This window comes from Capra hircus, chromosome 23 (genome assembly GCF_001704415.2).
Source record: "Capra hircus breed San Clemente chromosome 23, ASM170441v1, whole genome shotgun sequence".
Classification (NCBI taxonomy): Eukaryota; Metazoa; Chordata; class Mammalia; order Artiodactyla; family Bovidae; genus Capra; species Capra hircus.
Window position 1 is genome coordinate 12,916,702 of NC_030830.1, and position 13,084 is coordinate 12,929,785.

Below are 13,084 nucleotides of genomic sequence, written 5' to 3' on the forward strand. Positions count from 1 at the left end.
CCAAATCACTGTGAAACCCAGAGTCAGGCATAATTCTGAATTCCTGTTCGTGTCCTATTGTTTTCTATAGTGGAGATGCTTTTCTGGTAAACAAGGTCAAATACGATGTCTAGGGTAAAGAATAAGGTGAGATAATTCATGTAAAAGGTAACCACGTCAGAATCTTACATACCCCTTATTAAAATTCTCTTTTTATGCCAGACTTCTAAACTGTCTTCTGACCGTTAAAAAACAAAACCAAAAAACAACAAAAACCCTTGCTTGCTGTTAAATGATCTATACTAAGTTTAATGCAGCTGTTCTTTCTTTACCCTTTTCCATTTTCGTTAACACGATCTCTTTTCAGAAAAGGCTGAGGAAGTTGGGAAAATGTAATGAAAAGAGCAGGTTCTTTGGAGTTCGGCAGAGTTGGATTGAGTATGGAGGACAGTCACTACCAGCACAGTTATTTTGGACAAGTAATTAAACTCTTAGCTTCCTCTTCTGTAAAATAAGAATAAATGGGAGATAATATTTATATAAAGCGTGGAACACAGTGTCCCACAGTAGTAAGAGCTCAGGCATGCATGCTCAGTGGCTCAGTAGTGTCCCACTTTGCAACCCCACAGACTGTATGTAGCCCGCCAGGCTTCTCTGTCCATGGAATTTCCCAGGCAAGAATACTGGAATGGGCTGCCATTTCCTTCTGCAGGGAACAGCTCGGGGAGGTTAGCTATTAAACGATTCTAAGAACTCGATGTCTTGAAGGTCTTCTCCCTCCTGCCGTCAAAGGAATTAAGTGTAATCAGTTAAACCCGAACGCGCACGTTCGGCGCCGATGTAGTTTGACCTCTCCGGGCCGCCGTCTGCGAGCATGCGTACATAAATGTGGCGGCACGTACGTGTCATGGCGAGCTCCAGCTAAAGTCGCTGCAGTTTCCGGCGAGTGGCGTGTAGGTTCTGTTACTTTTGGTTGGCTTGTTATTTCCCGACTGCTGGGTAAGGGTGATGGGTGGATCAGTGTGGGGCAGAGGTTGACCAGAGCTGCTTTTACGGCAGAGCCTTGTTCCCCCAGTTTCAGTCCTTCTCGTGGCCGTTCGCTGGTTTGTTTCGAAATTGAAAGAAAACTTACCAGCTGGGTTGGGAACATTGGGAAGCAGATAGCGTTGCCTGAAGTGAGGACCGGGACCTTGGCCTTAGGTGCTGCAGGACTGTTAGGAGTACTTAAGAGATCTCGTTGCTTACTGTAAAATTTAATTTCCTCCGTTCTCCCACTTTCTGCGTTAGTTCGTGGGACGGGATAAGGCTTTTACAGTTACCATGCTTTCACGAGGCTGCATCTCAATAAAAATTTAAACTGAAGTTGGTCTGAAGAGCAGGTGTCTTGATTTTTCACTTTTCTTTCTCGTTTACTGTTGAAACCTGTCTCTGAATCTCGGGAGAACACGTGTCTTTCGGGTGTCGGGTGATATGGAAACCTACTTGTTTGCTCTGTTTTGTAGTATTCTTACTACTGGATCACGCCGACGTATTGTAGTGCCGGATAAAATTTATTACTAGGGCCATACGCTGGATCTCAGTCATAGCAAATGTAGCAGATGTCAACATACCTGTCCTAATCAGTAAGAAATTGGGAGTAGTACGGAACACCGTTAACCTTGCTCTATAAAACCACCTTTTATAGAGTGTAATCTCTTTTAGGCAATTTTAGAGGCCTTACTGTGGTTTTGTAAACTTGTTGCAACTTTCTTTTCTAAACAGTTTTTATTTTCCAGACTCATCTTTCAAGACGATTTGAGACTAATTGCAAATAATCAAGGTACTTGTTTATTTTAAAACTTTTATGTTGGGAGTGATATTTACCCAATGTAATATGCAAAGAGGTAGCCTAATTTTAATTTGTTAGTGATTTTGTTGCCATCATTATATGGAAACACCAAGATCTCTATATCACTAAATCCAAGAAACATTTTCACTCATTTTACTCAAGCTTTCATCACTTGCCTTAAGCAGCACTGACCACGTCCACCTGTTTGACATTCTGTCTTCATTTTCCTTCTGTGACCCTCTGATTTTTCTCATTTGGTGACTGCTTCTTGATCTCCATTATAGGCGGTTTCTCTTCTGTTTGGTAGGTAAATTTGGAGTTCCTTAAGGCTTGGCCCATCACCTTTTCCAATTAGAAGAAATTCTATTCTTTTTCTCTCTGGTTGATCTAATCTACTTCTTCAGCAACACCAAGTTCTTTTTTATTTTAGCCATCTTAGTATGTGAGAGGGCTTCCCTGGTGGCTCAGATGGTAAAGCGTCTACTTGCCATGCGGGAGACCTGGGTTGGATCCCTGGGTCGGGAAGATCCCCTGGAGAAGGATATGGCCACCCACTCCAGTACTCTTGCCTGGAAAATTCCATGGACACAGGAGCCTCATAGGCTACAGTCCATGGAGTCGCAAAGAGTCGGACACGACTGAGCAACTTCACTTTTAAGTCTTCACTTTAAGTATGTGAGAAGTGTGTTGTGGTTTTGATTTATATTTCCTTGATAGCTAATGATGTTGACATCTCATGTTACTGGCCCTTTGTATATCTTCTTTGGAGAAGATACATATTTGCAAATATGTATCTTCTTGATGGAGTTCTTTGAAGCATGAAAGTTGTAAGTCCAGTCTCTTTTCCTTTGTTTCTTGTTCTTTTGGTGTCATAAGAAAGATGTCATAAACACATACACCTATGATTTCTTGTAAGAGTTTTATAGTACTTCTTAAATTTAGGTCTGTAATCAATTTAATTTTTGTTTATGACGTGAAGTTGGAATCCAGCTTTATTCTTTGCATGTAGCCATCAAGTTGTTCCAACACTGTTTTTTGAAAGCATACTCTTCCTCATTGAATATTCTTGGCACCCTTTTAGAAAATCAGCTGAGTAGGTGATGTGTTTTTGACAGGCATTCTAGATGATTTTTATGAAAACAAACAGAAAAACAACTCCAGGACACTGATTTTCAAACTGTAGTGCATGTTGAAATCACCTGGAGGGCTTGTTAAAGATTGCTGAGCTTTACTCCAAGTGTCTGATTCAGTTGGTTTGGAGGGGGACCCAAGACTTCGTTTCTAGGAAGTTCTCTAGTGACACTAATTGTGCTGGTGTGGGAGCCATACTATAAAAACTATGGGTGTAGGACTTTTGTTCCTAGCTGTGGCAGCACATGAGACTTACTGGAAAGTTTTAAAAAATACTGATGGCTAGGCTGAGTTCTAGAGATTGATTCAACTAGAGCAAGCTCTAGTTGATAATTTTGTTGTTGATAATTTTCTATAGCTCCCCAGGTGACTATAATGAACATCAACTGAGAACCTTCGTAGGAGAACAGTGGTTCTCAGTGGGATGTATAGTGGGATCACCTGGACAGGTTTTACATAGCCACCCTTAAATTCCACTTTGGAGATTCTAATTCAAAATGGGGCTTCGGTGTTGGCTGTTATAAAAGCTCTCCTAATAAATCACCTCTGTAAATAGCCAGTACTCTATACTATCTATTTGTCATCATTTTCCATGTCTCCTTTTTCACTTTGTTTTTATTTCCTGTATCAAACTTGATTTTCTCTACCTTTGAGAGAGAACTTTATATAATTCATTCTGTAGCACTGAACTACTATCTTGCTTTCCTTCTATTCTCACACTTTCATTATTATTCACTTATTTAATATTTTCTGAAGGCTAACAATTCACTTTACCAGTTTGCTGGAAGTAAAAAGCTTGTTAATAGTGATAGGTGAGTTTATTCAGGTGTTTATTATATGCAGCCAGGTTTAGGAACCTCTGCGTTTTATATTTGTCTCTTTCGTCCAGAGTGAATTTCTAGAAATGGAATTGCTGGGCTAAAGGATATATATGTGTTAAAGTTTGATACGTACTGCTAGATTGCCCTTCAGAAAGGGTATGGCAGTTCTACCATGCTTTTAGCTAACAGTTGGTTTTTTGTCAGTCTTTGTTACCAGTGGGGTAGATGGAAAATAATTTCTTGTTTAAGTTCATGCCCTTAGTGTGTTTGAGCATTCTTTCCTATGCTTAATGGCTATTTGACTTGCTTAAGTGTGTTGCCAGTTTTTCCTTTGCCCATTTTTTTTCTGGGATGTTTTTCTTTCTTAGGATCATCTCAGACTCTTGCATTGTTTGTGCTTTGCCAATGAAACAGAGTCATCTGGGGAGAGCTTGGTGTTGAGAGAGGGTCCAATTCTAGCTCTGTCAGTGGACAAATCTAACTCCTTTGGACTTCTCCCATCTAGTGTAAGAATTTCCTTCTGTGTTATAGAAAGACTAGCTAAATTCAGCTTAAACAAGGATTTATTCATCCTTTCATTCAGCAGATATTCTGCACTTGCTGTGTGCTAGGCATTGTTACAAGTGTTGTAGATATAGTGGTGAAAAAGACAGGGTGCCTCTGTTCTGAAGCTTCCACTGTAGTGAGAAAGACACCAGCAGTTACATATATGGAGTCAGGTAAGTGTGATGAAGGGAAACGAAGCATAAAGTGGAGTTAGAGGCTGGTGAGAGTGTGTGGGATGCCTGATCAGTGTGTGGTTATTTTAGATAAGGTCGTTAGGAAAAGCCCTTTCCAAGGAGGTGTTATTTGAGTAAAGGAGTAGGCAGCAAGGCATCCAAATATCTGGGGATGATATTCCAGACAGAGGAAGAGCAAGTGTGAAGGCCCTGAGTCAGAAACTAGCTTGGTCTGCTTGGAGAATGTCGGAAAGGTTATTACAGTTGGGGCAGAGTGGGAGGTGGCAGAGGGACCATATTTTGTAGACTGGGTTGTGGACGGTTTAAAAAAAAAAATTTTTTTTTTGAGAAGCTGCCATGCGCTAGGTAGTTTAGGCACCACCTAGGATAAAGCAGTGAACAAAACACTCAAAAATCTTCCCACCCCCAGAGTATATATCCTAGTAGAAAGAGAGGGTAATAAGATGATGAAGATACTGTTGTGGAGGAAGAAATTTTCCTCTACAGTTCTCAAACAAAAGTGTAGTAACATGTGGCATGTAAACATGAGCTTCCCTAGTGACTCGGGGGGTAAATGATCTGCCTGTCATGTGGGAGACCTGGGTTTGATCCCTGGATTGGGAAGATTCCTTAGAGAAGAGAATGGCTACCCGTTCCAGTATTCTGGCTTGGAGAAGAATGAGTGGATACCTACTCCTCTCTTCCATGGACAGAGGAGCCTGGCAGGCTATAGTCCATGGAATTGCAAAGAGTGGGACATGACTGAGCAACTCACACTTTCACATACATGGGACAGACCCAGGGAAACTGAGTAACTTGCCAAAATGCCTGAAACTTACCTTAAATATTGTCTTCAGCTAAAGACAAAAGATCTTGGGGGTAGTGGTCTGGGACCTCAAAGGGGAGGAAGGCAGTTGCTATGAGATGGAAAAGCAAATGTTTGCTAACAGTTTTAACAGACAGACTTTGCCTGGTTCCTCCCCATCTGTGCACATAGTTCATACTATAGTTATCCGTGGGGATCGCCTCCCTTCCTGAAACATGTCTTCTCTTTACATTCTTTTAGCAGTTAGAAGGAAGGTCAAAATTTCTTCTTGGCCTTGATTTGTCTTCAGCTCAAAATAATCCACATGGCAAAGAGACATTTTTGGGTGGCAGGTTTGTTCCTCTGTAGTATCTAAGCACGTGGGGAAGTGCTGTGGCATGAAAACGAGGCTGGGGGGAGAGGGACAGGAGGTGTGTGTACATGGCGAGGTGGGGGTTGTTCAGAAAGACCTCACTGGTGACATTTGGACAGAGTTCCAAAGGGCTTGAAGGCATTCCAGGTTTGACCAAGACCTTGAGATGAGTGTGTGCCTGGTGGGTATGAACTAGCCAGGGAGCCCATGTGTCTGAGTGGAGTTGAAACTGTGCACTTCAGATGGGACTTGAATCCACAGGCTGGGACCCAAACCTTACCAGAACCCAGACTGGGACTTGAACCCACAATCTTTTAATCGAGATCACACGCGTGGTCTCAGGGCTTCCCCAGTAGCTCAGACAGTAAAGAATCTGTCTGCAATGCAGGAGATCTGGGTTCGATCCCTGGATTGGAAAGATCCCCTGGAGAAGGGAATGGCAACCCACTCCAGTACTCTGGCCTGGAGAACATGGACAGAGGAGCCTGGTGGGCTACAGTCCATGGAGTTGCAAAGAGTTGGACACAACCAAGTGACTAGCACATAACACATCCCTGGTCTCAGGACTTAATGAAGCTCACGTTCTTCTTATCAAAAGAATTCAGTGAGAGACAAAGTAATAGGTAAGAAGTGGGTTTATTTAGAGAGAAACACGCTCCACAGAATGTGGGCCTTATCAGAAGGTAAGAGGCCCCCAAATATGGCGTGGTTAGTGTTTATGTCTGGGTAATTTCATAGGCTAATGTCATGGGCTTCCCTTGTAGCTCAGTTGGTAAAGAATCTTCCTGTAATGCAGGAGATCTGTGTTTGATTGCTGAGTTGGGAAGATCCCCTGGAGAAGGAAATGGCAACCCACTCCAGTATTCCTGCCTGGGAAATCCATGCGCAGAGGAACCTGGCAGGCTACAGTCCATGGAATCGCAAGAGTTGGACACAACTTAGCGACTAAACCAGCAGTCTCTAATCTCATAGGCTAATGAGGAAGAGGATTATTCCACTTAATTTGGGGAAGGGATGGGGATTTCCAGGAATTGGGCTACTCTTCAGCCTTTCACGGTCAGCTCTGAGCTGCCGTGCGGTGGCTGTGTTACTTTAGTGTGCTGATGTAGTACAGTGAGCGTACGAGGCTCGGGGCCCACTGGAAGTCGAGTCTTCTGCTACCTTGGACCTAGTTGGTTCTTACCAGTGTGTCATGTCCTGTGGCTAAGAATTGTGGAATCTTCCTGGACAAGGGATCGAACCCATGTCTCCTGTATCGGCAGGTGGATTCTGGATTCTTTACTACTGAACTACCATGGAAGCCCCTGTCCTTGTAAAACAGTGCTTTTAACTCTGGGCTTTTTACACTGATAGAATACCAATGGAAGTTTTGATCAGAAACCTGAGATGAACTCAGGTTTTAGACGGATCCCTGGCTTATTGTGCAGCAAGGTTCCTTTGGGAATTGAGGGTAGAAGCAGGTGACTATGACAGTAATCCAGGCAAGAGTTAATGTTGGGACCAAGAATATAACAGAGGGTATGGTCAGAAATGGTTCGATTCTGAATATATTTGGAAGCTCAAGCCAATGGGATTTTGCTGATGTTTTGGACTTAGGGTGAAGGAAAGAGGAGTCAGGGATGATTCCAGGATTTGGGGCCTGAGAGGTTAGAAGGTTGGTATTGCTTTTCAGTGAGATGGAGAAAGTCGGGGGGGCGGGGGGAGGGATCTGTGTGATCCTCCTGGCTGCAGGTGGGGTCAGGTGGGGAGAGAATTAGGAGTTCTGTTCTTGATTTTAAGTTTGAAGTAACCCTTAGCCATTCAAGCAGGGTGTTAAGTAGGCAGTTGGATGGACATCTGAGTCTGAAGTTCAAGGGAGGCCTGGGGCTGGTTATATAAGCATATATAGTTAGTATTTCAAGGCCACGAGGCTGGATGAGATCACCTAGGATGCGCCTGTAACTAAAGAGAAGACATCCTGTAACGGAGCCTTGGGGGTGTTCTGACCTTGAGAAGTTGGAGAGATGAGGAACGGGCAATGGAAACTTGGGGAGTGGCTAATGCAGGAGGAGGAGAACTCGGCGTGTGGGATCCCGAAAGCCAGGGAAGAAGATATCTTGAGGGAATGAAGGGTCAGTAGTGTCAAGTGCCGCCGGCAGGATCACATGAGGTGGCTGAGAGTTGACTGCTCCGTAGATTGCTGGAGTCACTGAAATCAGGTCGGCAGTTTTGGGATGGTGGGGGTGAAAGCCTGGCATATGAAGGACTGGGAGGGGGAAACTGGAGACAGTTCTTGCAAGGAGTTTTAAAGCATAGAAATGTGATGGAGACAGTAGGTAGAGGAAGTGAGGCCATGATAAGGTTTTTGTTTTTTAAATGGGGGAAATAACAGTACCCATAGACAGTTAGTAATTAGGTAGGGAGGAGCATGACTAGAATTCTGTGCTCCAGCAGGTTAGAATAGTAGGTTGCTCTTAGAGGGGTGGGTAGTTCCTAGTAACAGGTTGGTACGTGGGCAAAGAACCATTTCCTATTAAGAGAGTGCAGTCTTCTGTCTGCGGAATGTGGGAGGGGATCTGAGGGTGGGCTTCACTCAGGCCTCCTGTTTTCAGTACCATCTATAGCCTCATGAAGAGGCAATGCATGAGAAATTAATTTTCAGAAAGTTTCTAAGATCAATGAGTTTGTTTCTTTACTGTAGTTCTTCGCAGTGCTTGCTCTCGTGGTATACACATACATGCATGCACACACATACTGGGAGTCTGTGAGAGGCAGAATTTTCCAAATTTATTTGACCACAGAACTAGTTTTTCACTGATAGTTCATAGAACCAGTTCGGGAGACACTTAGTTCATTTCACCTTCCCTAGTGTGCTGAGTCAGTCAGGGCTCTAGTTGGCAAGAGCAGAAAGCCCAGCTCAAATGAATTTAAGCCTCAGGGAATTCCTGAGCTCACATGAATGGGCAGAGCAGGGCTATGTCTGGCTTCAGGCATTGGTTGGATCCAGCTGCTCAAGTATCTCATCTCTGCAGCTCTTATAAGACTTCCTGCCTTGGGTAGTCTTCTGCTTTGTGGCAGGCAGAATGGCCCCCCAGTAGCCTCAAGTTGACATCCTCCTAACTGAGCCACTTCAGTGAGAGAGAAGTTAGCAGTGGCATGGAAGTCCTCATGGTGATTGTGACTGACTGGGCTTGTTAGGTCCAACTCTGAGCCGGTCTTTATGGCTCAGGGTGAATTACTCTGGCAGGCATGGGTCACGTGTGCCATTGCTGCGCCTGGGGAGGGAGGAGGCCTGTAATTGACAGGTGGTGTGCATGCTGCGATTCATGGGGTTGCAAAGAGTCAGACATGACTGAGCGACTGAACTGAACTGATGCATGCTGTGGTGTGTTACAGATTTGTAGTGATATCTGATTGTGGTTTGTATTTCTCTGATTGCTGGCAATGTTAAATCTCTTTTCATGTACTTTATATCCCACTCAGTAAGATTTGTCTGATTTATCCGATGTTTCTTGTTTTTCAGTATCTCTTGTATTTTCTGTAAAGTTGAAGTTAAAATCTACAAGGCTTTATTAGATTTAAGTTCGGCAAGAATATTTCATAGGTGATATGTTAAACAGATGTTCTGAGGACTCATGCCTGTATCATTTATAACTTGTTTATACGATAGAGAAGATGCCTTCTGCATCCTGTGATACATTCCTGGATGACATAGAAGATATTGTGTCACAAGAAGATTCAAAGCCACAAGATAGGCATTTTTCGAGAAAGCACGTTGTTCCAAAGGTGCGAAGGCGAAATACCCAAAAATATTTGCAAGAGGAAAACCGTCCACCAAGCGATAGGTAAGCTTTTTTTGAAATTATATTCAGTATCGTACCATGGGAGAGGCTGACACTACTGTATGTGATATACATAATGTATCTTTTAAAAGAATCTTTGAAGTTTTGAAAGGAAATATGTAGGGTTTTTTAAATTTGAATGGTTATATTTAGCAAAGTCATTAATTAAAGATGTCAAATTGCATATTGGCCTAGGGCAGTATTTGGCACAAAGATAGATCACCCTGCCTCCCACCCTCCTTCGACCAGATCTCTTTGATATCATTTTGGTTGGTATGTTCTTGTTACTTCCACATTAAAATTTTTATTGGAATTTATGATTCTTAGGAGATAGTGGTGGGAGATAGTGGTGGTTTGGGCATGTGGTTTTTCTTAGCAAATTTAAAGTACTTATGAATCAACTAAAGGCTTTTGACACAAATTCTTGTGCTGTTTGTACTATTAGGTATCTAGTGAAATTCTAATACAACCTAGCTAGAAAGGATTATGCAGTTATATAGTTTTAATATGCTTATAGTTGTATATCTAGTAAACTTGAAAACTTTGATCCATTTGATTTATTTGGAACAGAGTCATAAAGTCTATGAATTCAAATTTGCTTAATACTTGAAATTTATTAATTTTTTCTTGACCATATGATTAAAGGTAATGTCTACTTAGTTGTTAATTATTTAGGGCAATCCAAGTTGAAAGTCCTTTTATTCCCTTTCTAAAAATTACATTTTCTAGAACTCTTTTTATATGCGGAATACTTTTATTATTAATAGTGCTGTAGGGTGACAGATTTTCATTTTGATTCAGTTATTTATATCTAAGTTATGAAGATTTGATTAGTATATAGTGGTCTTCAGATGTGTTTAGGTTTTCTTTATTTGCTTTTGCTGCTAGAACCATTTTCTGTGCTATTGTTATTTGTTTGTACCTTTCCAGGAATTGAACTTAGTGGTAGTATTTAGTAGTATTGAACTTAAAATACAACTTGGAGAAAAGATATTCTTTACATAGAAAGATAGTCTTAGAATGTTATACTGTTATTTTATCTTGATTTTAGACTTTTGGTGTAACAGCAGATTATGTGTTAAGTTGGTACATTTAATGAATAGCTTATGAATAGAATGCAGGGAGTGTTTTTGCATAATATGCTCAGAAATTAACTTGTGCTTTTTATTTAAAAAAATCCCTTAATGAGGCTTATTTTTAAAAATTGATTAACAGCACTATTCCAGGCATACAGAAAATTTGGATACGAACTTGGGGTTGTTCTCATAATAATTCAGATGGAGAATACATGGCTGGACAACTGGCTGCTTATGGATACAAAATTACAGGTAATGAGATACGTAATGTGTTTTATTGATTACATTTTTTAAAGCCAAGGTTTTTAGAGGTATAAGTTCTAGCTTCAGCAACTAAAGAATAATTTAGCATGACTTAACGATTTTAAGAGAAAATGCTAATATGTTGTCTAGACTCTTGAGCAACGTGGCTTTGAGCTGTGTGCCACACTCATCTGGGGACCTTTTCCAGTGCAGATGCTACTGGACTAACAGTCTGGGGCTGGTTGAGTCCTGGGATATGGAGCTCTCCAATAGTGGAGCCAGGTGTGGCGCTTGGGGATATGTGGGGTGATAACGGCTGCAGGTCTGGGAACCAGTCCCCTGCAAGTGCTGAGGGATGAGTATATATCTCATTTAAAAAAAGAAAAATAAAAACTCCTCATTTTGAAATAAGTTTGAACTGACAGAAAAGTGGCAAAATTACGTTTCTGTATGCCTTTTATATCTTATAATATAATTATGATATAATTCACTGGGAAGTGAGCAATCTGCCAGTTTCTCAAATTTTTTCTAATTTTTTGTGACCTTGACACTTCTGAAAGAGAATCATTTTGTAGAATGCCCATCATCTTAGGTTTGTCTGATAGTTTCTCATGGTTAGAATAAAGTAATTAATGCATTTCTGGCAAGAGGAACATACAAGTGTTATTGTATCTTTCTCAGCTCAGCGCGTCAGGGGCTTCATGATGTTAGTACACTAACCCTTATCTGCCAGATTTCTCTTCTGAGTTATTTTTCTCACTGTCACCGATAAGTATCCTGTGTTTCCTCAACCGTTTGCATACTAATTTTAGTATTCGATAATTTTAGTATCTGTTGGTGGATCTCGTCTGCAACTGTTGTTACTGTGATAGTTGTGCAGTGGAGATTCTTCTTGCCTGGTGGGCTACAGTCCAGGAGGTCCATGGGGTCACAAAGAGTTGGACACAGCTGGGCGCCCGAGCGTACACACATCCTTCTGTGAGGAAGCGCTGTCCTTTTGCCACCATGCTACTTGTTTTTATCAGTATGGACTCACGGATATTTACTCTACAGGTTATAGTTCGCTGCTGTCATTATGTTGTTGCTTGTATTGTTCTAGCTTTGGCCACAGGACCTCATCAGGCTGGCGCCTGTGTATTTCAGACATGCCCCCCCTTGCTTTCTGATCACTTCCTTATTTTCTGGCACCACAGGAGGTTCTAGTCTTGTATTTCCCTTTCCCAGCCTCAGAAGCAACCACTTTTTCGAGGAATCTTGACCCTTTTCATTAGGAGACTAGTGTTTAGAACCGGACCAAAGACCTGGGCACTAGGTGTGCTCATTGCCACCATGAAGTATCAGGGCTTCTAGGTCCTCTCCGCAGACAGAGTTAGGAAATACGTAGGTATACTGACTGGCGCACACACATCTTTATTTCTGTCGTATGTGTATTAGATGGGAACATAGTTTGAGTGCTTTGTGACAGGCAGTGGCCCAATGCTTTATTTGTGTTATCTTACTGCTTAGTTGTGTCCAACTCTTTGTGACCCCAGGTACTGTAGCCCTCCAGGCTCCTCTGTCCATGGGCATGGACAGAGACAAGAATACTGGAGTGGGTTGCCATTCCTTCTCCAGGAGACCTGCCTGGCCCAGGAATCAAACCTGAATCTCCTGCATTCCTCCAAAACACTGCTTTTGACTGCTAGTCTATATCGCATAGCAACTTGCTTTTGCATGTGAAATTGGCTGGTCCCAGGTTCAATGCAGGTGTTAGGAGTAGGGAAGATTGGAAAGGTAACTCCTTTCATAGCTTTGTTTCCTTCAATAAGTAAATGCTCAAATGTCATTAATTTTGTTTTTGATACCATTTTTTAGAGAGCGAAATCAAGTCTTATGTAAAAAAATCCACTCAAAATCTGCTTTTAGAATCACTTCTCTGTGTTCATTAGTAATTTTTATATAATTTAGCCTAGACTTGTCTAATACATTCTGATGGTGCATTTGAAAATGAAGGAAATCACTTTAAAGGTAATTTCCTGAAACATTAAAAAAAATTCAAAGTTTGATTTATCCTGTGTGTGTGTGTGTTAGTTGCTCAGTCGTGTTTGGCTCTGCGACCCCATGGATTGTAGCCCACCAGGCTCCTCTGTCCATGAGATTCTCCAGGCAAGAATACTAGAATGGGTTGCCATTATCCTATATGATATTAAATATCTAACATATTTTAATGTTTTTGTCTATTAGCATTAAAAAAAATCTTATAACAGTACTCTTCTATGTAAAGTAATAGTCTTAATGTGTTTACACAA

The 13,084-nt window shown here is 41.6% G+C and overlaps 1 protein-coding gene across 5 annotated transcripts in view; it reads left to right on the top strand.

Annotated features, from left to right (window-relative positions):
- Positions 850-13,084, top strand: part of CDKAL1 (CDK5 regulatory subunit associated protein 1 like 1) — a 607,581-nt gene continuing 595,346 nt past the window's right edge. The window contains exons 1-4 of one of the 5 annotated variants that reach the window (XM_018039026.1): positions 850-932; positions 1,755-1,798; positions 9,306-9,480; positions 10,693-10,805. In XM_018039026.1, coding sequence (XP_017894515.1) covers positions 9,311-9,480; positions 10,693-10,805 — 283 coding nt within the window. In that variant the 5' untranslated portion in view covers positions 850-932; positions 1,755-1,798; positions 9,306-9,310. Of the gene's footprint in view, positions 979-1,740; positions 1,799-8,723; positions 8,807-9,305; positions 9,481-10,692; positions 10,806-13,084 lie in introns of those variants that run through there. The other 4 variants (XM_018039027.1, XM_018039028.1, XM_018039029.1 and 1 more) reach the window with 4 other exon arrangements.